This window comes from Corapipo altera, unplaced genomic scaffold (genome assembly GCF_003945725.1).
Source record: "Corapipo altera isolate COAL_440 unplaced genomic scaffold, ASM394572v1 48b, whole genome shotgun sequence".
Classification (NCBI taxonomy): Eukaryota; Metazoa; Chordata; class Aves; order Passeriformes; family Pipridae; genus Corapipo; species Corapipo altera.
Window position 1 is genome coordinate 3665986 of NW_020884884.1, and position 25576 is coordinate 3691561.

Genomic DNA, 25576 nt, shown 5'->3' on the forward strand with positions numbered 1-25576 from the left:
TGCACACATACAAACCAACAGAAATCAAGGAGTATTTGTGTGCAGTTCAAGCTACTTAGGGCAGGAATTCGAGGGCTCAGCTACTGCATTGAAGTCACCAAACCCCTCTTTGCCTACCTGAAAAGTAAAACCTTTGGTGTCTGCAGCTGGTGCCACCCTTGGTGACTTACCTGGAATTAGATTCCCTAAGCCGGTTTGGCTGAACAACTGAGGTGGCAGGACTGATGTTAGGTGTGGCACAGCGAGATGTACTCAAGTCACACTGGTCAAGCAACTTGAGCAGTTCTTCCTCCGTGGGGCCACCAACATCTGAAAGAGACAGCTCTTAGAGGCCAAGTCCATTTACTGCAGTCAGGCACATGGGAGGACACGAAAAAGAAACACCATGGTCCTGGCATAACACAACTTACCTTTGTCTTCACTCTTATTAACCATGTCCATAGCTGTGGTCAGGTCCCACATCTGGATGCTGCCATTTGAATGCCCAGTGAAGAGGTAGCGGCGTGGCCTGGAGCCCATTCTGCTGGATCCTTCACATTCTCGCACAGTAAATGACGAGATGGTAGTGCAGTCAACTGCCTGGATCTCACATATCCTACAGGAAGAGAAATGCCGAGTTACTATAACAACTGCACCTGGAAGTTTGGCCAGCAAAGTCAGTAGTGGTTCAACTTTCTGACAAGGCACCTAACCTGCCTTCAGAAAAAGACCTTTCCTCCTGATGAAATTCCTTCCCCTGCATGACTGGCACACTGCTCACTGCAGACAGTCCCTTCCCACCCCCAGTACATCTGCAGTCCTACTGTTTGTTTATTAGGCATATGTTCTACATCCATTTTCAGTTTACAATGATTAGAAATCTAAGGCTCTCATACGAATGACAGGAACCAGCCCCATCATATGCTAGAACTTCATATGCAGACTCTAGGAAACTAACCTGCAGAAACAGCACATTTAACCAGATAAAAGATACACAAAAAAAATCCAAGGAAGATAAATCCAATGTTATCTATACAGATAACTTTTGTCTTATCACAACCAAAATCTCACTTGTCATGGCAGATCTGCATCGCTTTTTCCCTTTATTTTAGAAGTTTATGGGCAGTGCAGAAGGAAAAAGAACTCCCAAAACTAAGCTGCTCGTGCTCCAGGTAATTTATTTTACTGCCCCCTTGTATTGCTTTTTTACCTGAGCAGTGCCAAAATAAGTCATAATGTTGAGGCATCAATGTTTTCACCCAGATTCAAAGTTATTAGGCAAGAGATGCAAAAAGGAAGCAGCACAGAAACGAGAGGCAGTAACTTTTCTGATCTCTTGCCACCTTCCTAGTCTAAGAGGAAGAAAAGCAGCTGTGGTTATGTGGCAATTTTTTTTTTTTTTTACTATGTTGGCAGCAATGTAGTATAATACTATGAAGCCAAACCTAAGAAAATAATTGTATAGCTGATCTAGAAGACAGTATCTCCACTTATTTAAAGGTCTTGATATCTTCAAAGCCCAGGTCAAAGGAAGAAGCTGTTTCCCTGTCTGCCTTTGTAAGCAGCATAAAAAATCCCTGCCACCAGCAACTTCAGCATTAGTTTTGAAATTTAATGTTAGCATTGGTACCATGGCTGAGAGTCATATATTCTGTAGAGGCACAGAACTGTTTGCTTTGTGAGCTCATGAGGGTGAGCCATCATGAAGTGAGTCTCTGATATCCCTATTAGATATCTCTATTTTTCAAAAAGCCATTTGGCTTTGAGCTTGTAAGAGATCATTGAGTACAGTTCTGTTACTAACACAAATTAAGAGTTCAGCCAGAGCTGTCAAGCACATTAGAAGCTTGCTATGTGCAGCTGCATGCACTTAGCACGGAATAGGGAGACCCCACCACCTCAATAGTCCTGCTCTTTTCCCACTTAAACCCCTCAGCACTGACATACCTTTTCCCAGTTGAAGACAGCCTTACAAATAGCTTATTAGTGATAGGAACAACTTTTTGGATAAACACTTGTTGATCATCACGTTCACCAAAGGGTCCTAGAGGAAAGAAAGATCACTTGTTTGTTTGTTTCAATTCCCTCACCCTCTTTCCCATTCAGTCCTGAAGATCCAGACTCATTAGTATGACCACTGCAATTTTAAAGCATCAAGGCTAGAGCAGGGAACCAAAGACAACCAATAGCTAAAAAAAGCCATCCAATGGTTAGAAGTCTCTACAAATCCATATCTTTCTTTGTTGTTCTAAGGGACATGCATTCTTAAGTTTGGTGTGTGTTCCTGGAGGAATTACTATGTCAGTAAAAACCCTACATTAAGTCTCCATAATAACAGTAAGTACTTTGTTATTTTGCAGCTCCTAGATGTCTAAAGGCTTAATCAGATTTCTTGCTGTAGAACTGACCCCACCCTGTGTTCACAAGGCATCCTATTCATTAAAGGTTCATTTGCAAGGCTCTGACCACGAAGGAATCTAGACTACCTGTGTAACCATATTTACCAACACATTCTTTCAGTACCTTGCTATAGCAATCTGCTAGCAGCATTTGCTTCTGCAGTTGCAAGGCTTCAGTAAACTTTGTCACAACTTTTAAGAATTTTTTCTATGCATTGTTTAACCCCGATGGAAGAGTGAACTGGAATCTGCAGTAGACCCAGTCTTTGCTATGCTCTATCTGCTTTAATAGAGTCTCCTGTGCTTTCTCTCATTCTCTAGTTAAACCAAAACTGAAATGCTACATCATTTTGCTCAAGGAACAGGTACAGTATGTGTATTCCAAAGGTTTTTTTGTCCCTTTTTCTCTCATTCAGAGTATGTCCTTTAAGTGTACTCACTCTTTACAGCCTAGTAATATTTCCCGGTGGATCTTACAGATCCCTGCCATTTTTTCAAGAGGACAGCAGTATGTACAAGCTCACACTCATCAGGTGACTTGCATGTTAAAGAGCTGAAGATCTGTTAAACCTCTATGATACTAGTGAATGTACAGGCACAGCACAGCACAATCTAGAGACATCCTACCAATGTCATTTCCAGAACAGTAGCTGCCATGACTCTCTGCTTCCTCCAACGATAAGATTTTGAATGATGCAAGAGGTGTTGAGCCTGGCTGAGTTGAAATCATGCCCCGGAACCGAGTCACAGTCCATGTCCGTACATGGTTGTTATCAGCACAAACTAGAAAGGAGAAGATGTACATTTACAAGGGATGACAAAATTTTTGAGATAGATTTCTCTAATGATTATCCACATTATAGTTTTTCAAGATTGACTAAATTCTGCTTGATTACTCTATGTGAAGTCACAAAGCATCTCCAGACAATTATCTAGCTACAAATCATTGCTGATATTCTGTTTTCTATTAGTTTTGTCTCTTCCCTCAGAAATTTAAGAAATTAACTAAAACAGGTGAAAACACAACACTAAGGTCTGACTGAGTCAGCACCAGTAGCCTACAGCACCCTTCAGTCCTCTGTGTGCAGACACTAGGACAAGACACATCATGACAGCAGCCTGCACAACAGTCCTCTTCCATTTCATTCATCAGTTATTCACTTTTGTACATACAGATGTGCCCCTTCCCAACACAGAGTTTAGCAGCAAGTTGCAGGGGAATGGATGACCTCTGGGCTGTTTATTTGCAGTATAATTGGATACCATGTTTCTTGTTCCTTTTTTTTTTTTTAAAGAATAGGATAGCAGCAGAAAATAAATCTTTTCTCTGCCATGCCCTGGCTGCTGAAATCTGGGTGAAAGAGATTCTTACAGAGGAAGGAGTGACTGTATCTTCCAGAAAGCAAGACCCTCTTCTGAGCATAAGATAGCACAAACAGGATAGCACAAAAAACACTGGGAGACTGCTGAGGAAAGAAACACAGACAGCCCTTTGAAGTCATGGGAAGGCTTTTTCTAGGGCCCAGGAGGACATTTTGCTGCAGCCCAGGAAGCTCCTGAAAGGTTTTTAAAAAAAGACAAGTCCTAAAGGACCTGCCCACAACAATAAGACTTTTATTTCCACAAATGGCAATCTTGGAATAAGACAGAAAGGAAAGAGTGAGTTGTTTCTCGTCAAATAAAACCTAGGTCTTTGAATTGATAAGAGCTTTTAAGAATGCTTACTTTAAGAAAGAGGATCCAAGCCATTCTAGCCCTTTCCCTGCCCCCAAATCTGTTCAACTCATTTCTATTATACGTGGGAACAACACAAGTTAGACCAATGCATACAAATAACTTCATTGCTCAGATGGAGGGGAGAACTGCCAATACAAATCTGTGTGCAGATTACCTGACACAAGGTGTTTCTCTGAGAGCATGATCTTCGTAACAGGACTTCGATGAACTGTGAAGGTCTGAAAGAGCTGAGGTCCAGACCCAACTGTTTCAGGGTGCTGTACAATCACCCTCACTGCTCCAGAGCTGGTGCCATATGCAATCTCAATCCAGTTGCCACTTACACCTAAAGCAAACAAGAACACAGTTGTTTTCCCAGGAATGAAAGTTTGTGTTACTGGAAGCCAGGGAAAAGGGGTAGTAAAAAACAGCATTTTCAAGCTTCCAAAGTAAGAAAGATACGTTTTTTAAACACTGTTTACTCATTATTTTCCCATGAACAGGGAGGTTGTTTTGCCACTAGAATAACCAAAGGTTTGTTCAATTCCATACTACACTCTTCAACAGTGTCTTAACAGCCTTCTTTCCCATTCTCTCCTCCTTCGTGGAAGTGAAGGTGGATAAAGTCATATGATAGATATATTGGCACTTCTCGCAGTGATATGGTCAATACATGCCACATAATGTATATTTTTCTGCCTTAGTGGGAAGCAAACGGGAAAGCAAAACAAGCCAGGAAGGACTATAGTTAAAAAAGTCACTCTGGTATCAATATAGTTATAAGTAGCCACTTTCTCCCAGTTTGGTTTTTTTTGAGTTTTACTTTGCCTTGGTGCAACCGGACGTGTCTACCTTGTATTGGCCTTTTCAGCCACCAGCGAGCTTGTAGCAAATGTGGGTAGAGCCCTTCCCAATTCTTTGTTCATGAAGCCTAGCCATGAACTTTGCTTTGGACTTTTGTTGTTGCTGCTCTTGGTTTCTTTTTTTAATATAAAAAATAGCTGCATCATGATTACAAAAAGCTATTATAGACACAATAGCTAAGCATCATCCAGCTGCACATGGAAATGTTTCCTAGTGTATTGGTTATAAGGTTAGACACAACAGCAAAGTTTTCTCCCTCCACTTCTCCCCAGTTCACCACAAACTATTTCAGTGAATACAATTCATAATCCAAGTGCCTATCTTTGCAAAAGCCTCAAAACCAGTCAAGGTACATTATGCACAAGCATTAATATATACATACATGTAAGTACATGTACCTATTTATACAGATGTACAGCTGTAAGGGGAAACTGCTATGCCTAGTGTTCATCATTCATTTGAAGATGATTAAATGAAGAAAAAGTCCTTGTTTATGTCAAAGGCTACCTTGTGTGCTCTAGCCCTGCTATGAAGCAATAGAAAAAGTCTATTTAGAAAAAAGAAAAGCATATTTCTAACAGACTCTCAGCGAAGAGATGGTGATAGAATACTGACTTGTTTTAGGTGTGAGGTAGACACTGAGAGCTGTTATAGCATCATTGGAGGGATCATGGTACAATTCTGTCACGAGAAGATCATTGTCTTTCATTCGCAGTGGGAATTTCTGCATGTCTGTGGAAAAGAGACATTTATTATTTTGATTAGACAGAGTTGTTCTGATGCAACTTAAATCAATTAAAGAGTTTAACAAAAAAGCTGTTCAGTACCACCTCCTTTTTATTCCACCCTGCTCCCACTTCTTACCTATATAGTAGATAGAACCGTTGTTACAGCCCAGCAGCAGAAAAGACCCGGCAGTATCATAGCTTGTGATAGGAACAACATCCTGAACCTAGTGCAAACAGAAAGGAAAACAAAAGCAAATCAAGAATTTAGGTTGCTACCTTCTCAGTTTTCAGACATTTTCGGTATATTTTATTGAACAACACCTGAGTTTGGTACTGGACTGAGGCTGCTGTGCACACACTCACACATACAATGGCATTCTGAAAGTACTGCTGGTAGATCATATTCTTCTACCAAAGTGGTTCAGCACATGCATGCAGACAAGTTAGCACTGGAAGATCCTTCTCCACGTGAAAGCACAAAGCTTAGAGCGTTGCAGCTAAACCACATCTTCAAAAGTGGATTTTTTTTTTCTATATGCAAAGTGAGTGTATTTCACACTTTCTGTCCTATCCCTTCTTTCCCTTCTGACAAGTCCTTAAGAGGTTGCTGGACCAAAGAACTAGATGTTGCCTCTCTACACCTTCTTCTATCTCCAGTTTTGTGTCCCTCTGCCAAACTCTATGGAGATCTCTGCCTCTAGCAGATACATAATAAGGGGAAAAAATTCTTGTTCCTTTACAATTTATCACTTCCAGTACACAACCGCACCAAGTAAACTGGAAGGCAGCTCTGTCATATTTTACTTACTGGTCTACAACCTAAGGTGAGGGATTACAAGTGCCCCTTCTTTACCCTCTAGGATTAAAAGGAGTGCTTATTCCCCCAAGTGGGACAGAAATCTCAAGGAAATAAAAAGTTTAGGTTATCCTAGATAAGATCTCCTATTTCAAGCAATTCTTTTTTTTTTGCTTCAGCCCCTAGATAAAAAAAACCAAAAGCCATTTTATCCAGAGGACTCAAACATGCACAGAGTCATGGCATTTTTCCTGTACTCTGTATGTTGCAGTGAGTTCACTTAATCGACACTGAATACTAATTTATGGACATTTCAGCCTAAGTTCTCATTTCTCTCTGACCAGCAGCATCCTTCCAGTTGCTTCAGAGACTTGCAAAGTCATTTGCAAAATACCTACAATGAATCTGTCAGATAAAGCAGAGCAAAACAAAACCACGAGAGAAACTTCCCCCTGCCCCCAAGAGCTAGGACTCTAAACCAGTATTCACTTCTATGGATGGTCTGTAAGCCCCTAAAACATATTCTAAACCTATCTTTTTGCCTTACAAAAAAGGCTGCAACATGAATATAGCTTCTACATATTTTCCAGAGGATGGAGATGTGGGGGACAGGGAAGAAGCACTTTCCCTCTTTTCTTTGTTTAAAGAACTGCACCTCTCTCACTTGTGTTCAGCCATAATTCAGCACATATCCAATGCTAAAAATAAACTATTCTTGAAAATCACCTGGATTTTCCCCGTATAACTGATGATTGAATGACCTGGAGAAGGATCCTTGCCAATTACTGAAAAGAATGGCTATTCTTGATCTCAAAGCTTTCACACTGTACTTTTTCAGATACAGCTGGTTAAGTACCCTACCCACCCCACAGCCAAATTCATACTGCACCTAATTAAATTCAGCATCTAAAGATCTGGGTCACAAAACTTTGTTTCAAGAGATTTTTTTTTCCCTAGACTACTTTAAAAAGAGATTACAAGAGCAGAATGGCAAGAAACTAGAGTCTCAGCATCTAAGTTGATGGATCAAGGTGCTGCATACTCTCTGGTTCGTAGATCAAAGGCATATACAGAAGCTCAGCCACCTGCAAAAAGTTTACAAAACTAATGAAGGTAGAGGCAACCCATCAACAGATACACCACTTTAGTCATCACCTTGCAGAAGACATAACAACTGCAAGGAAAGGTCCGAGCACAAGGATCCACAATGCTGCAGAGAGCAGAGATCGACTGTGTCAGAAAGACCATACAAAATAAGGAGAGTCCTTCCTTCTGCAGCAGAGACAGGGACACCAGAGGCAATTCAGCAGTTACATCTGCCAAAATGTGAACTTTCATTAGGAAACAGAGCAACACTATACAATGGTCACTGGTAAAGCAAGACCAGTGAGAATCCTCACTTTGCAGAGTAAGATTTGCTGTCACGCTCTGCTGCCTTATGTTACCTCTTACTCTAGAGCACTAAATATTCTGCTTCCTTTAAGCTCTCCTTTGCTAAGAATTTCATTACAGATCTATCTAGTGCCCACAACCTCCTCCTCCTTGATGCATGCAGTTGACACACTGCCAGAGGAATTAAGTACTAGGGAAACCACCTCAGTAGTCTGCTCAAATCTCCAAGATGGGAAGATGCAAGAACCAATCACATGCAGAGATCAGAGTTACATCTTCAGTGTGTAATACATCGAATACAAAGATCACCATGTAAGGAAGGATAGCTTTGCACAAACTAAGCCTCTTTTAAGTAGATCTCAGAAAGACATCAGCCTGAAAGGAAACAAAGTGCTTGCTTCAAAATGGGACATCAGCACATTCTGTTCCACAAAGTCTCTCTCACTGAAGCAAGTAAGATTACATCCTGAGTCCAGAGCTATGGGCAACTCATGGGTCACACAAATATCATATATTTGCATTAGGAAATGTAAGATCAACCCCCACACAAGGAGATTGTGTTCTAAAGGGAGATGATGATCTATAGGAAGATCTTTGTTTTTTTATTTTTCTTACTAACAAAAAAGCCTGAGGTATAGAAAGCACCTTGAAACACAAGGTTGGTTTGGTTTTTTGTTTGTTGCTTTGGTTTTGTGTGGGGTTTTTTATTGGTTTGTTGTTTGGTTGGGGTTTTTTTCAGTTGTGATTTTTTTTGGTTTGGTTTTTTTTAAAAGCTACTCTCATCCACTTGGAAAAAAAAATTAGAAAGCCAAAAAACTTTTTTAGGACATTGGCATATAAACCTCTCAAAGATTTTCTACTCTTCAGTAAGAAATGCTTTCACCAAAGGAACAGTCAGTCAAACTGAGGAACTATTAATGTGATCAGAAAGATTTCTGCAGCTCCCCCTGGAAACAAAGATGATGAATGGGACATCAGTTCTTATTCCTTATGTCTTGTTCCTTTAGAAAATATTGTTAAACACCAGCTTGTCACACAGTATTAAGTTGTCTCTTAATATAAGATTTTGCAAGGCATCAATAGAACTTTAAATAATGTTTTGTTTAATTCAAGGCCATACTAACATGTTTGTCTCCGCTGCAGAAGCACTGCTATCCCCACACTTAATATCTATGTTATTTGTTACCATTACTGCCACTTACGGGTTGAATTAGAACTTAGTAAACAGTGCAGCAGCCTCAGGTCAGTTCTGCTTCTTGAGATTTGCAAGGCATTTTGGGGATTTTTACTGCATCCAGGTTTTGTGCCACAACAATGTACATCCAGCTGTGTTACAAGCTTTGTTATTTGAATGCTCCACTGTTTCTCAGGCTCATACAGACTCCAAATATCTCTCTATTTAATATGCATTCTGACAACAGGATTAAGTAAGCACAGCCAGAAGCATCCACATACAAGATGAAGAAGAGTCTCCCATTGTAAAGCAGCTCTTGAGATCCCCAGATAACAGACTTTTCTTCTTTCACATGGTGCAGAAATTGCTGTCATTCATTCCCCACAATTTTACTTCCTAGGGTCCTACTGCATTTTTATACAGTTAGTAATCCGTAAGTCTAAATATGCACACACTTGACATTTATTACCCAAAATCACACCACATCCTTTCATTTGAAAGCCTAAAAAGCATGCTTGGTGGTACCACCAAACAATTCAACATTCTGCTCACATGTACAATACCCAGATACCCAGGTGATAAACTCTGCAACAAGACAGGGTTGAAAACCCTATAACAGTCATTTCCAACATGCTTTTAGATTATTTTATTCTCTTTTTACTAGAAAGACGTACCAGCTTATAAAAAGATGCAGAAAATTGAATTGAACACACCTGCCAATGCTGAGTCACAGCATTCCATACTCCCACTTTCCCTGTATGGCTTGTAGCCACCAACTGGTTGCCAATGAAGAAGAGAGCATCTACAGGGACTCCAAGACTGAACACTCCTACAAAAAATGAAGAGTCTATGAAGCTCATCTAAAATAAAGAGAAAAAAACAGTAACAATGGAATCTCTCCATTATTATCACATCATATGTATTAGAGTAGCAAATAAAGAACAGCCAACACTGGGTTTGCAGCATTCTAGGTGAGGTACCATTCAAGCAGAAAACTGGTTTTAATTAAATTAAATGGCAGTGTGATGTCATCTCTGCTAATAACATCATTATTTGGGAAGGAGAGAGGCAGGAGAAGGTAGAAGAGCCCATATGAAAACATGCAATCATTTTTCTACAGCCCTTGAGTTCTCAAAAGGATTTAAAATAAATAAACAAAAATCATATTACAGCAGGCAGGAATTTTTGATGTTTTGCAGTTGTTTTTTTTACGTGAGACTATTAGGTGACATTTAAGAAGCAGTAATTTAATGGGGTTTGCTAGACACACAAATTTGCTATGCTAGTTTGCAATTACTTGTTAAAGTATGACAAGTTCTCAATGCTTTTTTTTTTTAAAGTCCAATCAAACAGACATTCTGAAAATGTATTTGAGAAACTAAATATGGCTACAAGGCTTTATCCTTATTCTTGGGAAAAGACTGAACTACTCCAATGTGACCTTACTTGAATAGATTCTAATTTCTCTTTTAGCAGAAATACTTGAAACCAGAAAAATAAGCAGCCTGTAAAAGCCTTCCTTCCTTCCTTTTATCTCCAGATCTTTTAGTTTAGTTGCAGGCCATGAGCAGAAAGTTCAGGCTATCAGACTATTAAAACTTGAAGATATATAGGGAAGCAGTTTCAGCAATCATCACATATAATTCAAATTTGGAAGATAAAACTTACCAGCAAATGCTAGCCTTCCAAGTAAAGGAAGTCTGGGACCGAGAACATTTCACTTAAAAAAAAATCAAAACAGTGCAGAACATGACAGGCATTGATGCCTACGGTTACAGTTGACCTTAACATCTGAGGCTGTCCAAAAAATTGATCCTTTAGAGCTTCCTAGTCTTATCACAGATCCAACATGAATAATTTTCACTGCACTGCAAACTTGGATAGCATAGTACCATTTTGTACTACTTATCGTCCAAGTATTTAAAAGTTACAGCAAACTCAAAAGGTCTGAGATAATGCCCAGCAAACTGACTCTGTAATTAACTTGGTTTGTAAATAATTCCAGGCTATGTTTTTCTGTCTGGTAAGTACAAAAGTAATGGGGATACATTAGAACACTACCAACTGTCAAGCTTCACTCACAAGTTTCCTGTTGCTTACTGCTCACTCTACATATTTATATTACTCCTCACCAATATACCTTAACTGCAGCAGATAGATGTTGTCAAAACAGAGTACCCAATAGCTGGAAAATTTCCCAACATTGTTTTGGGCAAATTCAAATGAACAGTGCCATTCCCAGCCAAGAATCAGCCTTCTGTTACACCCTACGAAGGAATCTCAGGAAGCTCAATTTATATTTATGTTTTAATTATGATGCTAAACTGTTTTCCAGGGCACAGTACAATCATTTAATGCAGATAAGATTCAGCAGTACAGGGCACATGAAAAAGGCAATAATAAAAAATCCACAGACACAACTAGAATTGATTACTCCAGAGAAGGATGAGGTTCAAGGAAATCAAGGAAGACAGCTTGAATGGTCTGGAGGAATTTGAAGTGTCAGTCCTGCTTAGGCTCAACAATCTTGAGACCTGTCCACAGGGGAGACAACACTATATGTAATGACAGGCTTTTGTCCTAAGGGTCCCTCTCAGTAAAATACTGCTTACAGCAGCAAGCCAGCAGCAGTGTCTTATGTAAGTAATATTGAAAGGAAAGAGAGCGCTCTGGGAGAGCTCTATCACAAAGATGCCAGCCCACACAATTTTCTGAGGATGGTGTTGCCAGGCTCCAGCAACTGCTTGGAACAAGTAGTTTCTTTCACAAGATGACAGCAATGTACTGTATCTCTAATACAAAGCAGGACTGCAAGCAGTTGCCTCTACAAGGAAACAAATCAGCTATATTCACGTTACTACTATTAAACACAAGCATATTTTAGGTTTTTTAAATCAATCAGCATGACCTATTGTCCAAAAGAAGAACAATACATTTTGGTCAGTGTTAGTCTGACAGAAGATTCCATCCTGTAGGCACTTTCTCTCTGCTTCCCTCCTCTTCCTGCCCCAAGTGGCAATTCCTTTGTTTCACAGTTGTCACTTCAATGCAGTACAGCCTGTTTAGCTAAAGTGCTTCCTTCAGTTTTGTTGCCATGTTCAATCACAGTCTGAGCTATCAGAACCTTATGATACTGGCATATTTTAGAGTTTTTATTTGAAATAAAAGTCCACTTATGGGTTTTGTGCTCCTTTGCACTTGATTTCCAAAAATCCAAGGAGGTGCTTCCCATATCTTATTGCAAATCTCAAGGTAACGCAAGCCGCTAACTGAAATCAGAAAGTGCAGGAGAAATGCAATAGCACAGTGATAAAGAAATGCCTATTAGAGGAGTACAGCTGTCATGCCAGTTCTTCCCTGCCTTTAAGATTTGGTCAAGGGGAATATATGAGAAGGCTTCTCAAGTACAATAATTACTCCCTGTGTTTAATTAAAATATTTCATATTCAACTGTTAGACACATCTTTTATATATTTTTTAAATACAATGGAACCTCCTTTTCCATTTTGCTGACCATGATTATATAGAAGACCTCTAAGAGTCACAAGCAAAAGAGCAGTACACAGCTGAATTATCTCATGCCAGACCTTTACGTTTCCCCATCTTCAAATCTACTTAGTGTTTCCACTCATTCAAGCATGAAAAAAAGAAAAAAGCAACAGCCATCAACATAGCTAGAAATTGCTTGAGAAACTTTCAAGTAAGCTCTTCCCTTAAAGGCACACGGATCAAAACCGTTGCCTTCACTGCCTCCCAAATTTGCCCTGTATTTGAACAAGTGACTCAGACAAGCTATTAGATCAGTAGCAAGGAGTATTTACTTCTGAAAACATCTTGTTGCTGTTTCTACAGCCTCCCAAATGGTGTGTGCTGTGCCAAAGCGTACAAGCAGTAATTCCTGTATGCTTATCAAAACTGTGCTTTTTTCCTGCCCAGACACCTGAGTTTTAAAACCAAGAAATTTTCATCTTCCAAACTCCACTTATGAAAGACATTTGACAGTGAACCAAAATCTTTTTATGTAAAAATATTGCTTTAATAACAAAAAGGAAAGAAGAGAGCAGAATCTCTTTGTATCTGTAGTTTTCCAACTCAGAAACTTAGTTCCTTTATCCTATGTTCTAGATTCAAATGCAAGTCCAGGGAAAAGTTTAACTCTTAATTTGAATCTTGACATATAATCCTCAAACTGAACAGTAAGTATTAGTATCTGCTAGTAAACAGACTGTTCTTTTATTCTCTCTCCTTTTTATTTTGAGAAAGTATTGCTGGTGCAGAACAGAAGGTTAATACATTCTAACAGGTTCCTATACTATAGCTTGTTTTGTCAATTTGTGAAAGTGAACACTGAACACCACAGATCAAAATAGGGTCTCCTCTCTGGTTAAACATGCACACGTAAGAAAAAAAATTCAGGTAATGATAGTTACCAATTTCACTCCCACTTCCACCATCTTGAATGCTCCACAAGATTATGCTACTCTCCGAGGCAACTGCAACCATCTTGTCCTTGTCTCCATGAGGTCCTCCAACCACCTTCGCATTGAGAGCCACTCGCTCAATTGTCCAGTCCAGATAAGGACTCGTGAACACCTGCTGCCACCCAGATGACTCTTTGATTCTGGAAGGGGCAAAGAAGAGAACAGGGAGCAGATGTCAGAGATCCAGGAAAACCCAGTCTTCAGAGATCGAGAAACAGACAACCCAATCTAACCCTGAACCAGTGTGCACAAAAAAAGAGCAGCAACTCATATATTTATAGGATCAGACTGAATCCATTTATCTACTGCCATTTCAGAGTAATGCAAACTTTTTGCTTTGCTCATAGCAAATGATCATATTTTTTTAGATTCCTGTAACCTGACAAGCAACTCTATTCATACCTGTAGCAAACAGCAAAATGGGCATAGGCAGCTACTATCCAATTGTGATGGCCAGCTACTATTAGGACCTTCCGTGGGTCCACAGGAAATCCTAAAAACAATAAAGCTGCAGTTAGGCAAGTGATGAATATTAGACGAGCAGAGACATCTATAATAGTATAGAACTCGCTGCTATGAGAACAAAAACTATGATAGTTAAGTTTCTCAAGAAACATTTTCAGCTAGATTCTAGTTACCAGTATTACTCCTCACAATCCTTACAGCTATTACAGTTCTTACATAGAAGGAAGACATTTCATCATCACTACAAGGCAAAGTGTCACGGTAAAATGTTCATAAAGAGAAAGAGGGTAGTATATGCCTCAGTTTTAAAGCCTGTCTAATTGGTAAAAAAATGAGGAATTTAATCAATTAAGAAACAATGCTTTCTCTTTTGTCAAAGTTCTTTCCAAACAGTTAGTGCAAACCTGTTTTATTGTTCCAGACTGCTAAACTGAAATTTCCCGTATCTGAGAACACCTACAGCTCCTCCATTTATTGTCTAGTGGGAACATGCTTGTTTCTGATCTAGAACTAAATTAGGTTTGGTAGAAGTGTTGGATGGCACTGGAAATTAGTGGTGATTGTACTTCCCCAAGTTAGCTCTCAGCCTTGATATGCTAAAGAACTAATGCCCAAAGACTGCATCTTCTGTTTCATTTTCCCCAAGACTGCCTTCTTCCAAAATTGCAGCAGGTTTGAGAAGAATCAGCAATTCATAACCTTATTTTTATATTACCTGGAAATAGATTCACCTATTACATACTCTAGATTTTCCTAACACTGCTACAATTTACAGGATTATAGCAGAAATATGATACTTCTAATGGCATAATTTTGCTTGCAAAGTCAAAAGCTGGAAAACGACAAGTCTCACAATTTTTTTTGTGAAGACTACATTTCCTCTAAAAACTTGACTCTTGCACAGCAAGAGAGGCACCAAGAGCAAGCAAGAAAGAGGTGGAAGAGCAGGAAGCAGGCCCTGAACAAAGACCAAAGAGACAGCGGTCTCTCTATTTTTTATCATGGTTTTAGTACAGTGTGAGGCATTTGTCTAAGAGGCCATGCTAAGACTGCATGAAGAACTTTGATTTGCCTTTCCTTCAAGCCTCACATCTTAATTGTGCAGCAGTGAGCCTTAAAAGCTGTACAGGGAGTAGTGTTTAACTAAGTATTCAGCAATTTTAATCAGGCAAACATAGAAGAACAGATTTAAACCAGATACAGTCACTATGTTTTTTGCAATTTGTTTTGGTTTTAAAACACATTCCTCACCTAGCCTTACTGTACCTTCCCCAGTACCAGCAAGTGTAGGTTGGACACCACCTCCAAGCATCTCACTCTCATTCTGACCAGTTCTAACATCAGCCGGTGGCCCAGCAGTATTATTTATTTTACGGCTGGGAATGCCTATAAAAGAAAAGAAAAGAGATGTTTTGTCCCACTCCTTAAGCTTTATAACAGAAAGAACAGTTCACTTTCAAAATACAGGATTGATACTTGTGCATTTTGATGTAAAGTTTAATTCATTTGCTATAAGAAAATCAGGCAATATTGTAACACTGAAATAGAAAATGTTGACATTCACAATTTAGGGAATTACCTTCAGAAAACTTGTCAATAATTGGCTAGATACCCCTTAGACTTCAGGTTAACACTGAGTTGTATTCATCTCTACAGAGAAGTAAAAAAGTCTAACAGCTACTCTTATTAGTAAGGAAAGCTCATTTATGGTGATTTTTCACCTAGACATAGGATACCCAAGGTAACTGCACCTTCAGAAAGAAGAAAGAACCACATGCTCCTAACATTATAATGAAATGCACTTGAAGAACTTCTGCTTTAGTCTACTACCAAACACAGCCTGCTTAGTACTACATGACATTTCATACAGATGAAAGCTTGGGTTTTAATGTTTGGTTCAACCATTCATCTTTAGCTTTCCATAGGAAGGCCTTCTCTGAACAGCTTGTCACGCAGAGTCACTACCTGAACCAATCACCCCTAAAAACTAAAGGAATAAGTGACTGCAAACATCAGACAATGAATACAAAAATACCTGGAGGAGGTAGGTAGCCATGAAAAAGGACACTGCCACAAGATGAGCGTTCCAGTTCTTCACATAGTAGCAATCTTCTCACTAAGAAGCAAAACCAAATATGACCACAGCTTTTGCTTCCTTGGAAACATTACATTATCTCAAATATCCTTGTTTTTGATAAACTTTACTTTGAAAATATTCAGTGTCACAACTGCCCAGATTTGTCAGTGGGCCATTATTACAGTAATAAATATGACCTCACATTAAGATAAAAAAACCAGTTACCTAAAGGAGTGATTCCATAGAATTCAGCTTCGTGCCTGAGAACATTAATACTCACTCCTCTAGAGAAATAAATAAAACCCAAAACAAAAAACGTCAAGAACAAAGTAAGTCAAGACCTTGAACATAAATACTTGCATATAACTGGACATTACACAATATAAATATCAAGCTACCTAACAGTTTACAGAATTACCACAAAATGCATTCAACATGTTGACGTTTGAGATTTCAGAGTGATTAATTTTACTTGGCTTTCATTAAAACAAAGATACAGAAACAAAGAAATACACTGCAAGAAGTGGTTTAAATTAAAAGAATCTACTAAAAAAATGGAATGCCACCATTTCTGCCTCCACCATGCCATACATATACGCTAGACCTGGCCCCACAGTTACCAGGGAGCTGAGTCATGTACCAGGTACCCAGCCAGATGACTAAAACTTAACAATCCTCATCTGAAAAGGTTTTCTAATGCTTTTGATTGAAATAATTTTCACTTGAAACAATTAAAACTTCTTACCGTAAGTCTAACTCCTTTGTGCGAAGAAAATTTAAAATAGGTGCAAATGCTGCTGGATCTCGATCAATAAATATCTGCAAAGAAAAATTTCTGTACTTGAGCCCTATTATGGAGCAACCATCAACTAAAATGCCTTTTTATGCTGAGTGTGAGAAAGAGGAGCTGAAGATGAGGCACTCAGCAGACAAACAAAACCCACAGTTTTTGGGCCTCTTCTTTGTTCTCGTTTTTCTTCTGCTATCCACTAATTCAACATTCCTAAAGGACATATATACAAACACTGCTGCAAATAGATGGCACTTAATAGAAGTGTTCTTGAGGTTCTAGAGTCTCCACAAAAGCCAGTGGATACTCTCACTTTCTATCCTGTGTTCAGAATGAAGTAAATGTAATAAGATCTTAAGATAAGTTTAGACTTTTTTAAATTGAGTCAATTACCATTAAAACTACCTCCGCATTTTTAGCAAATTACTTCTGTTTCTTACTATCACTCAGCAACATTACTGTAACTATAGTTTCCTATTTAAGAGTATCACATACACGGACTGAAATGGCCATTTTGCTACATGTATTTGCCAAAAACCCAACATTTCCATGTTGGATTACTCAACTACATGTGCAATGCCTATCTAGTGAAAATTACACCTCCTTGCAATACAGCAATTAGCAGTTTTTCTGTGTAAGGAAAGTACAGTTGCTGATTCTGCATTACCTGTACAACACAGAATGAGCATAGAAATGTGCACATTGTTCCAGTTTCATTTACCTTGAAACAAATTTGAGAACCAAGAAAGCCAGAGATGTCACTAATTGTCATGAAAGTTTAGCCTGACTCAAGCAGTGTAACTCCCATTAGCACCCGCGGTGAATACGCTTTAGGAAAGAACCTAACCAAAAGCATAACATTAAATTAATGGGTTACAGTAGGTTTATTACTCACAGCACCAGTTTCATCCTTTAGTGTTGAAATTCTTCCACTCAGCAAACTGAAACAGAGGAAATCTTCATTAGATGTCCCTCAGAAATGTACTAACACAAACACAGGATAACAACATTCTCAGTCAGTTTGGTCTCTTTGTGTACTTTTGGTTACATTTTGATGAAACAGTGTAGCTGAGCAAAGAAAACTGCCTGGGTGAGGCAGAAAGCCGGAGGGGGTGAAATATTGTTGCTGAATAAAGGAGCAGTGCATGCACACCTAAGGAAAGGTTGAGAGTTGCATCTTAAGGACCTTCATATTCCCAAAGAAAACAGACATGAAGCCTAGTCTGGAAAGGATGGGAAAGTTTTCCCAAGCATTCAGAGGGCTACATAGTTGGTTAAAAATCTAGTTAAATTGGTAAAAGCTGCTGAAGCAAAAAGGAAAAGTAAACAACCCAACCCAAAAGGACTTACTGGACAAGAATGGGATGGATTATTTTTAACACAATTTTACTTCAAAGCTTTTTTCTATCAGATCAAAGTATTTCTGCTCTAGACTCATATAAAACACAGTGCCAAAATCTCGTCTTAGATAAGATGGAAACTAACTAACATCAATAGCTTTATTTCAAGATTTCACCTGAGTCTGGATGACAATTATCTCTAAGATTTTCCAGTGTTGCATGACTTTTAGGACAAGATCCTTAGATAGCATATTTAGTGTTGAGAGATGGAGAATAGCATGAGACTCCCTCCTTGTGTGCCTCAAAGAAGGCATTTCATTTATCTGAACATTTCAGTAAAATAGGACCAGGTAATGCTGCCTACGTCAGCTGCCAGACTTTTATTAGAAAAGAAGTCTAGAGTACAAAAATTAAATGTAAGGAAGCAAAATTGCTAGCATTTATGTTTTCCTTTACGTGTTTAGGATTATTTGGGGTGATAGAGGTACAGCAACTACAGCACAAAATGCAAACAATAAGCAGCACAACTTGTAGAAGTACTAATGGCAGTGATACAAAAGGAGGATGTTCAATAATTCAACAGCTCCTGTATCACAAGTAAGAGCCCCCAAAACTTGGAGTTAACTCAGACTACAGCAACAACTAAAAAAAAAACCCCAAAACCCAAACAATCCAAACACTCCCACACATCAAAGGCAGTGCTACTGCATATGGCCAGTAAGATCACAAGTGTATATAGTAAGAATCAGTGGTATCTTCCTTTCCTGCAGATTTGGAGTGTTATTTCCACAACATTCCATCTAAAAAGTGACAACTCTTCAGCACATATAAGCTGCCACAGCTACATTCAAGAAAGAAGATGACTTTTAGATAACAGCCTATTTCAAATGAATCTGTCTCATTTCTTGACATAGTGTCCTTAATGCTTTTTCCCCCAATAAAGACTATTTACAACATAAATTAAGAACTGAGAACATTAATAATTTCTTTAATGATTGTTAATTTGTCTTTGTTCAAGGTGATAATATATCACAAATACCTGGAAAAAAAAGAGTCTGGAATCCACATCAGTGTTTGTCTTGAAGTGCTGAACCTAGGAAAACAAAGTTACGAGCTCAAAATCAGCTGTAAAATTGGAAGTAAGTCTGCTTTATCTAAAATTCCTTCATTTGTCCTAAAGAGCTAATATCAGACAGGTTTGGGAAGTCCAAGATCATTTAAATGTCTGCACAAACTCAAAGAGGTTGCAGATTCTTTGCACAGACTTAAGCATTAAGCAGGACTGTCTGGAGACTCCAAAAGTGTCATGCTTTATATGTTTCTAACACATTGTCCCAAACATCCTGTATTTTCATACTTTGTCAACATTAACACTTAAAAAAAAAGACCCACAGAAAACAAACGCTCCTCCACACACAGGAAACCCAAACAGTTAAATATTTATCAGCAGTGTGCTATATTTGTCATTAACTGCATGATACTCTTACTTAGGACTCTAAGCATGCTACATTGTGCACTGCAAAAGACTACAATAAGCTTCAAGTTAATATTTCACAGTAACTTTAATTATTTGCCATTTTGCTATTTAGGTCCCTTTTGGGGCAGGGAGGCAATAAAAATAACAGTTAAAAGAAAAAAAGGTGTTTCATGTTATAAGATAATACAAATTATAATATTATTTATGATGCCAGACAGTAATTTACATAATAAATAACTATGGATTATTTTCTACTTCTTCTGGGTTTGATTTAACAGGAAGGAAGACAACTGGAGTGGCAGCTTGGACAACAAGCTCAAGCTCTGCATCAGCCCTCTGGCTGTACATACCCTCTTACTAGTGCCATGACTAAGAAACCTTTGGTGACCTCTTCATTAATTAAAAAAAAAAAAAAAAGGATATGCAAAATAAAATTCCATTACAACTTTCCATGTAGCACAGGACTACAAAATACTTCTGGAATAAAAGCACTTAATCATAATTTATCTAGTTTTCACTGCTAGTATTTTCCAGTTTTAGAGAAAAAAAAAGGTCAACAGAAAGCATTACTTTATACCCCCTTTATATTCCCTAAGAGGCAGAAACACAAAGACTGTATGGAACTACCACCCTGCATAAAACATGTATTGTGTATCTGCTCACTGCAAATATAACAATGGCAAATCTGTTCTTAACAAGAAAACCTGCAGTATCAGCGTTCTAAGCACAAACATGCACAAAGTCCTTTCTTAAAAAAAAAAAAGGGCGCTTCTAAAGTACTTCTAAGTACATCTGCAGTTTTGCACAGCAATACAGGTCACTACCCTTCTTTGCTTTAAGAGTAAGGGATGATTCATCTAACTATATTACAGCATGTGTATAAGAAAAAATAATTAATTACATGAATTTTATCCAAAAATTAATCCAGACACTGCTCATAACTCGGGGGAAAGATGCAGCATCACCAGTCAGCCCTTTTAAAAGTCTCCATAATATAAAGGCTTTTATTGCCTAATAGTTTAAACACTTTACAACTTTCATTTATTTTGAGGTTTTAGAAAAAAAAAAAAAAAAAAAGGAAAATGAGAAAACCAGAGGACTTATGGTCCCAGAAAGGCATATGTAGGCAGAAAGATATCAGAGAACTACTAGAATCAGAACTAACTGGCATTTTCTACAACACTGAATGATAAATGCTAAATTAATTCTGAAACAACAGTCTGATGAGACCGTGAAGACATTCAGGATCATTGAAAAGATGTTTGAGTACTTGGCAGTACGATCTTCTCAACACACTACAGCACAATTTCTGGTCTGGATACATGTCTCCATATAAGCACGAGTGACAGTCAGTTCTTCAGAGTGCCACCACTGAAGTTTTGCCGTTTTGAAGTTTTGACCAGCTGGGTTCCACTCTAGCACTTTGTAAGTCAGATAAAGAGCCTGGTAGCAAAATTTGAGACAGACATTCCAGAAGAACAAGTCACACAACAAGGAGGACAGGAAAAAGAGCCATCAACCAACTCCACATTTGTCTTCTTTCAACTTTAGCAGTGGATTTAGACAGCACAAGGATTTTCTGTCTGTAATTTAGCACTATGGTACCAGCTTAGTAAGCAATACCTCATACTAACACATACTTTAGAACTTTTAATACATATACATTAATCTACATAAACAACAAGACAGAGTGCTCCTTTCCAGGATGCCTAAAGAAGTTTAGCTAGCAACATTTATAAGTGTATCTGCAGCTCCATGCAGCAGTCAGACAGACATTGTATTAGGAAAGTTAGTCAAACCCAGTGCAATATCCTCAAATACTCTTAAGCAAGTGGCAGCCTACAGTTATTTTAAAGAAAATATATGCATCTGGAAACAGACATGCTAAGTGACAGCTTTAAACCATAGTCTCTTCTGCTTGTAGAGTTATTTCATAACCAGAGGGAGATACATAGTCGAGAGAATTCTCCTGATTTGTTACAGTAATTTCTGTGAATTTTAATTTGCAAGTGGCTTGTGCTCGCAGTAAAGGATTTCACAAAAGCTGAGACCAGGAACTGTTGGAGCAACTGCACGCAACAGAGAAGCCCTGACAGTCCTAGGGAGCAGCAGGAACCTTGTTTCTGAACATGGAAAGCTAGGGTCTCTGTAGTAGATGCTCCACAGAATAACTGGTGTCAGAGACAGAAGACAGTGCTAATTTCCTCTTCTCATAAAACTCTACAAACAAAACTAAGAGTTTCAGGTTTCTAGTAAGAGTAATAGAAACTAATGAAGAGGAACCGTGTATAGTACTCCACGCTTGCCCATTTGCTGTCCAGTTCATTCACTCCATTTGCCAGCTTTGAGTCACCCGCATTTGCAAGCTGAAAAACATTTTCAAATGTATCTGAGGGAAGCTGACCTTGCAAAAGACCAAAACTTCTTACACAGAGGCACACTGTCTCTCTACTGAAAGGGAAATATCCACGCACACATTTCCTACTCCTTACATCCGAATGATATCCATTGACTAGAATCTAGATCTTTAGCTAGAAATTAAATGCACACAATTGTTAGTTTGCCTTATTCTTCATACTTCTCTGTGTAGGTAAACCCGCTGAGATTATCTATTTCTTCCCTGATTCATCCTCTATACCTAATTCTCTGTTCTCTACAGAGGCATTTAATAAGGAAGATCTATTTAAAATTACAAAATTGAAGCATCTTTGCGATTCCATATGTAATAAAAACCTAAAAGACAAACTGGCCTATAATTTCAGAGACAGAGTTCATTGAAGAACCTTTTTCAGCATAACATGAAATCTGGTCCAAGGCAACAACAAAGTTATCCTGAAAGCATCATTACAGGTGAGTTTTGCCTATGCAAATTACAAGCAGTTTCACTGTGATGAACCAGGTTCCTAACGTCTTATCATAACAAGGGAATTCTGCATCGATTTCTATTCCACTATACTTTGAGAAAGGCTGCAACACCCAATTTAATTATCAGACCAAGTTCATATTCAGGGTAATGGAAGAAAAATCTTAAAATAGTAGTAGTAGTTCCTACTACTCATAGCTGGCTTCATGTCATGCGCAGACTCAGGAAGGCACATTATTTCAGTTTCCACCAGCTACGATAATACAAATGATTTCATGCCTGAGCACTTTGACAAGAATATCTGCACTATTTATCACACATTCTGACCACAGCTGTCCCACAATTCCGTGCCTCAGCCTGCCAAAATGTCTACATTTGCCAGCTTCCACGCTAGATTCGAAAACAATGCAGTTCTTTATTCTGGTTGACACCAGCAGTATCGTTTCAACCTTTTTAACACCTTAGTCTCTGAGGCTGCCAGGCCGACTGTTCACCAGGAGCCTGTGGATGTGATGGCAAAGCAAAGCTCTCTATCCTCCATCCCTGAAGAAGCAGCATTCCCAGAGATGTATGCAGAGCGTACGCATCTAGACAGCCCGGGCACAGCGGGCAGACACCACGCGGAGCTGCCAACACTTCCCATGTCCACCTCCAGGTACCCCTGGTCGGCTCCCCCGCACTGTGCTGGGGGAAGGCTCATCGAGGCCCTCCCAGCGGCAGCACCAGAGACCAGGGAGCCTCGGCGGGCAGTCCCAGGCGAGTCGGCACCGCCGCCCTCCCAGGACGGGATGGGTGCCGGCCCCGCCTGAACCCCGCCATGGCCGGGGGCGCGTCCCTCCCGGCGGGCCCCCGGCAGGACCCCCGCGGCGCTGCCCCTCGCCCCGATGCCGCTGGAACGCGCCGGACACCGCCCGGGGGCAGCGCGGGGGGCCCGGCCCGCTCCGCCCGCTCACCTGGTGCCGCCCACGTTGAGCTGGATGATCTCCCCGCTCCCAGCGCCGGCGAAGCCGCCGCCGTTCCCCGCCATCTTCCCCGCCGCCTGCTCCGGCCGGCGCCCGCCGCCGCCTCCCGCCGGAACCTCGCGGTCGAGGGCAGCAGCGGCGGAGCCAGGCGAAGGCGGCGGGGAAGGAGGCGGCGGGGGATCGGCCAGCGGCGGCCGGGGCACGGTCAGCGCCCGGCCGGGCTGCGGCCCCGCGGACTCCCCGGCGCTCAGGCCCGGCCGGGGCCGGAACACGCCATGGCAACGCGGCAGCACCGAGAGCGGCAGCTGGGCCGGCGCGGCCCAAAACGCCTCGGAGAGCGGGCGGAGCGGAGCCGAGCGGGGGAGGCGGGGACGCCCCGACGGGGCGGGGGGAACAGGGAACGCCCCGCGGGGGCAGCGACGCGCCCGGAAGGGGCTGGCGGAGCCCGCCCGCCCCGGGAGGAGGGGAGTCACAACACCGGAATTCTGGTTTTGGGTGGTCTCTAAGGAAGGGGGAACAGCCTGTACCGCTGTCAGGCGCCAGCGACCCTCGCCTAAAATAAAGAGAAAAGGACAACGAAGGTGGTGAAGAGTCTGGAGCACAGCACTCCTATGGGGAATGGCTGAAGGAGCTGGGGTTGTTCAGCCTGGAGAAAAGTAATCTCAGGGGTGATCTCGCTCTCTACAACTACCTAAAGAGGAGCCAGTAGCCTGGTGGGAGTCAGTCTCCCAGGTAACCAGCGACAGGACGAGAGGACCTAGCCTTAAGCTGCACCGGGGGAGGTTTGGGTTGGACGTTAGGATCAATTTCATCACAGACAGGGTGATAGACATTGGAATGGACTGCCCAGGGAGGTGGTGGAGTCACCGTACCTGGAGGTGTTAAGGAAAGTCTGGATGTGGCACTTAGTGCCATGGTCTAACTGACGTGGTATTTGGTCATAGGTTGGACTTGATGATCCTTGAGATATTTTCCAGCCTAACTGATCTGTGAAAGCCATGGCTAATGAAGATCCCCTGGGCCTTGCATCTCCCACTACCCGCAGGGATCCCAGGCTGGGGAGTTCAGGCCCCCAGTAAATGCCAGTTCCATGTGAGAGAGCATAGAAACAGAGAATTCCTTGAAAACTCAATTAGAAGGCAGTGACGGCACAGTGAAATTTAAAGCCTGAGTTGCAGCCCACAGTAATCAATCAAATTCCACACCAGTTAAAGGACAAAAATACTAGACATGACAAATCTGAGCCCACAATGCAGTTTGAGGGGAAAAAAGCTATCACAGCATGTGAAGAAAAACTGAGGTGGAAATAAATGACAGTGTGGTTAGCAAAGGAATTCATAAAATCATGGTTTATACTTGTGAGGGTAGGCTTTATGATCGTTTCCTACACTCAAACAAGGAGAAGAATAAGCAAATATGAGCCTGATATTTTAACTTAAATTTTAAGTGAAATTTATCTAGAGATATAAAACCCACTGGGAGGTTCCACACCCTATTTAAACCTAATGTTTTTTTGCAAGAACACATGGATAAAAGTTAAAACATGCTCAAAAATTATATTTTGAAAACACAGTCAGTTAAGGGACTAGCCTAGGAATAAACTGCTTGAAGTTACATGACCACTTCTTCACTTGCATGCCTTGAAAATTAAACCTTTATTCCTCTAGCCATATCCTAGAGCTGAATTGAACAAAGCTATGAAGATGCCTTGGCCAGACAATGAAGTGTTTTGGAGGAATGACTTCTCTATCACAAGGCCCTATTGCTTTCACAGAGAAACTCAGCTGTGCTAGGCTTCTGGGGCTAAGTGGCTAACCAGCACGGCATGTTAAATTTGGGTGGGGAATTACAAATACTTCTTTAATGTATTCTGAATATCTTAGTACAGACGCTTCTACGGTGTGTTTTACCCTACAGCCAAAGGGAAAGGGAAGATTAAAAAGCAGCTGAATGTCACCAAACCCTAGACCCTCATTCTTTCTTTATGCTTTGTAATCTGGCTGTAGTTCAGGTTTCTTCTTGGGCTCAAGAAGAGATACACTTTCGAATTTCTGCTGAGTTGTCTTCTCCTTT

General features: G+C 40.3%; 1 protein-coding gene across 3 annotated transcripts in view; it reads right to left on the reverse strand.

Moving 5' to 3' along the window:
• KCTD3 (potassium channel tetramerization domain containing 3) overlaps nucleotides 1-24518 on the reverse strand; it is a 25935-nt gene extending 1417 nt beyond the window's left edge. Inside the window, exons 1-17 of one of the 3 annotated variants that reach the window (XM_027641258.1) lie at nucleotides 24376-24518; nucleotides 19241-19294; nucleotides 17757-17802; nucleotides 16817-16890; nucleotides 16297-16355; nucleotides 16030-16110; nucleotides 15246-15380; nucleotides 13932-14022; nucleotides 13479-13669; nucleotides 9762-9877; nucleotides 5823-5910; nucleotides 5574-5690; nucleotides 4270-4440; nucleotides 3006-3161; nucleotides 1927-2023; nucleotides 411-595; nucleotides 171-309 (exon numbers count right to left, since the gene is read on the reverse strand). In XM_027641258.1, the coding sequence (XP_027497059.1) occupies nucleotides 171-309; nucleotides 411-595; nucleotides 1927-2023; nucleotides 3006-3161; nucleotides 4270-4440; nucleotides 5574-5690; nucleotides 5823-5910; nucleotides 9762-9877; nucleotides 13479-13669; nucleotides 13932-14022; nucleotides 15246-15380; nucleotides 16030-16110; nucleotides 16297-16355; nucleotides 16817-16890; nucleotides 17757-17802; nucleotides 19241-19294; nucleotides 24376-24503 (1928 nt within the window). In that variant the 5' untranslated portion in view covers nucleotides 24504-24518. Of the gene's footprint in view, nucleotides 1-170; nucleotides 310-410; nucleotides 596-1926; nucleotides 2024-3005; nucleotides 3162-4269; nucleotides 4441-5573; nucleotides 5691-5822; nucleotides 5911-9761; nucleotides 9878-13478; nucleotides 13670-13931; nucleotides 14023-15245; nucleotides 15381-16029; nucleotides 16111-16296; nucleotides 16356-16816; nucleotides 16891-17756; nucleotides 17803-19240; nucleotides 19295-23494; nucleotides 23662-24194; nucleotides 24214-24375 lie in introns of those variants that run through there. The other 2 variants (XM_027641260.1, XM_027641259.1) reach the window with 2 other exon arrangements.
• Between the last annotated feature and the right edge of the window lie 1058 nt (nucleotides 24519-25576).